Genomic DNA, 2,489 nt, shown 5'->3' with positions numbered 1-2,489 from the left:
AAAATTTCTTGAGATGATTTGGCCAAAAAAAAAAAAAAAAAAAAAAACCCCACCAATAACAACTTTATACTTCTCACCTATTGCACATAGTCACAAGGTACAGACTGCACCCCTCTGTTGGACACTGAGTTGCCAAAAAACTCTACCACATCTGTCGGGGAATGTCAGTGCACTGCCCCTTCCTTGCAGAGATTTCTCAGACACAGAAGCAAACCCCTAACCATCTCCACACTCTGGACTCCACGTGATGGGAAAGCGTTAAAATCCTGCGGGACTCACCCTTCCTCCTTCAAAGGAGGCCCAGAATCAGCAACTCCTAACCAAAACCAAGTTCATATCACCCACATGCAAGAAAGCAGCCGGCACATTTCCCATCTATTTGGTGAGCCAAACCCCAAAGATGAAAAAGTTTCAGGCGGCCCCAACTGAAGACCAAACTTGGGCTTTCCCCAGTGGCAAAGCCTAAGACAAGGGAAGCTGGAGAAGGCGAAACCTCCCTCTCTGAGGATCGCTGAGAGCCCACCACCCTGAAACCAACAACTGGGACCCGGAGAGCCTCTGCTCTGCTCGGCGGGCCGTCGAGCCCCGGTGCCCGCGCGCCCGGAATGCGCCCTTCTCGCCGCGGGTTCGCGCCCCCAAGGGCGAGGAACTTACCGCACCGCTTGCACAGCACCCGGCTGACCTCCTTCTTGAGGTTCCGGCCCGTCTCCAGAGGAGGGAAAGAGGCTCGGAAGGCGGCGGGCACGCGGCTGGTGCTGTTGGCGTCGGGCTCCATGAAGAAGATGTACCTGCTGTCCTCCTTGAGCCTCCCGCAGGAGGGGAAGGCGGGGTGTCCCCAGGTCCCCAGGCGAACGGTGAGCAGCGAGTCCTTCTTCAAGCCCCCGGCTTTCACCGCCCACACCTGGTGCACCTTCACCAAATAGGGCGCCTCCTCCCCGGGCTCGCCGGCGCTGGGCACCGGGGCGGTGGGCCAAAAGGGCACGGTCCCGTTGGCGGCGAGCAGCGGCTCCTCGGCGGGCGGCCCCAGTGCCCGTGGGCCCGCGGCTGGCGGCTCGCGACCGCCGCCCCACGCCCCTGCCTCGCCCGCCGCCGCCGCCGCCTTCCTGTCGAGTGCCCCCTGCTGCCGCCGCGGCGGGTGCACCTTTCCCTCGATCACTACCGCGGCGCGCTGAGCTAGCTCCTGCACCGATCCCACGCTGGGCGGGGACGAGTAGCACACCGAGGCCCCCGCGGGAGCCGCCTCGTCGCCGGCCGCCGCCCCCGGCGCCAGGGCCGCGGTTCCCAGCAGCAGCAGTAGTAGGGGCAGCAGCGGCAGCGGCGGCGGCGAGCGGGCGGCTGGGCCGGGGAGCTGGGCCCGGGGCCCGGGACGGCCGGAGCGGCGCGGGGCGCGTCGCCATCTCATGGTGCGAGGTGCGTGCGGGCTTCTGGCTGTCGGTTCGGACTCTGCCCGGCTCTCTCGCGCTGCCTCCCTTTTCCTTCCCCTCACAGCACCACTCCTCCTCCTCCCCCCTTGCCCTCCTCCTATTATTTATTTATTGGGGGGTGCGGGGGTAGGAGAGTTGTTTATGGGAGGAGGAGGGGGGAAGAAGTGGATGGAGCCACAGAAAGGAGAAGAGGTTATAAGGGCAAAAAAAAAAAAAAAAAAAAAGGCAAAATAGAAAAGGCAAAAAAGCCGCCGCCGCCGCCTCGGTTGCAGGGAGTGACAGGTCCCCTCCACCCCCCGCGCCGCCGCCGCCGCCGCGCCCGAGCCCTGCTGTCGGGGCTGCTGTCACCGGAGGAGGACGTGGAGGTGGAGGAGCTGCTCCGCGGGTGACAGTCCTTTGTGTGAAGTGGTGCTGCGGCTGCTGCTGGGGCTGCGAGCAAGCGGCTGGGAGAGAGCGCGAGGGAGAGAGCCCTGGAGGCGGAGTTGCGTGCCTGGAAATCGCTGGGTGGCCGCGGCGGCGACAGCGTCCTGCGCCTCGCCAGTCTGTTTACCTGTGGTGCCAACTCGGCCCGCGCGTCCTTTCCCCATGCTGCTGCCAGAGCGGAGCCGGGCCCGCGAGTGGGTCCTCCTGGGCGTCCCGGTCCCCGCGCGCCTCCTCCCTCTCTGTCGCCCCGAGTGCTGCAATGGGAGGACGGGCGGCAAACAGGCTGCAGTCCGAGTGGGCTGCGGAGATTTACTGGGGAGTGAGAGGTGACGCTTCAGTGAGCAAGGACCTGTAGCCGGCGCAGGATGCCCAGGCGCCGGTGGGAGGCAGGCTGAGAGGGGCAGGTGGGACCCCGGGCGTGCGGGTCCTCGGTGCAGAAAAGTTTCGGGTGAACCCCTTGCTTGACACTTAAAAGGGAGCAACATGTTCGCAGGCGACAAGCGGCGATTAAAACAACAACTTTATAACGCGCTCTCTCCTTGCAACGCGCACACACACTGTCCACTTAAGGTGTAACGCCTCCTCTACTCCTTGCTCCTTTGATCCTTCCGTCTTCATGACCCCTGCCTTTTCTTTTATTGA

At 63.6% G+C, this 2,489-nt stretch overlaps 1 protein-coding gene across 9 annotated transcripts in view; it reads right to left on the bottom strand.

The window, feature by feature from the left end:
* The window catches only part of NRG1 (neuregulin 1), a 1,136,418-nt gene extending 1,134,257 nt beyond the window's left edge, over positions 1-2,161 (bottom strand). For 4 of the 9 annotated variants that reach the window (XM_023214593.3, XM_023214589.3, XM_023214595.3 and 1 more), the window contains exon 1: positions 655-1,564. In XM_023214593.3, coding sequence (XP_023070361.1) covers positions 655-1,402 — 748 coding nt within the window. In that variant the 5' untranslated portion in view covers positions 1,403-1,564. Of the gene's footprint in view, positions 1-654; positions 1,565-1,974 lie in introns of those variants that run through there. The other 5 variants (XM_031935850.1, XM_031935851.1, XM_031935852.1 and 2 more) reach the window with 2 other exon arrangements.
* Between the last annotated feature and the right edge of the window lie 328 nt (positions 2,162-2,489).

Source organism: Piliocolobus tephrosceles, chromosome 7 (genome assembly GCF_002776525.5).
Source record: "Piliocolobus tephrosceles isolate RC106 chromosome 7, ASM277652v3, whole genome shotgun sequence".
NCBI lineage: Eukaryota > Metazoa > Chordata > Mammalia > Primates > Cercopithecidae > Piliocolobus > Piliocolobus tephrosceles.
This window is presented reverse-complemented; position numbering and strand designations above follow the sequence as displayed.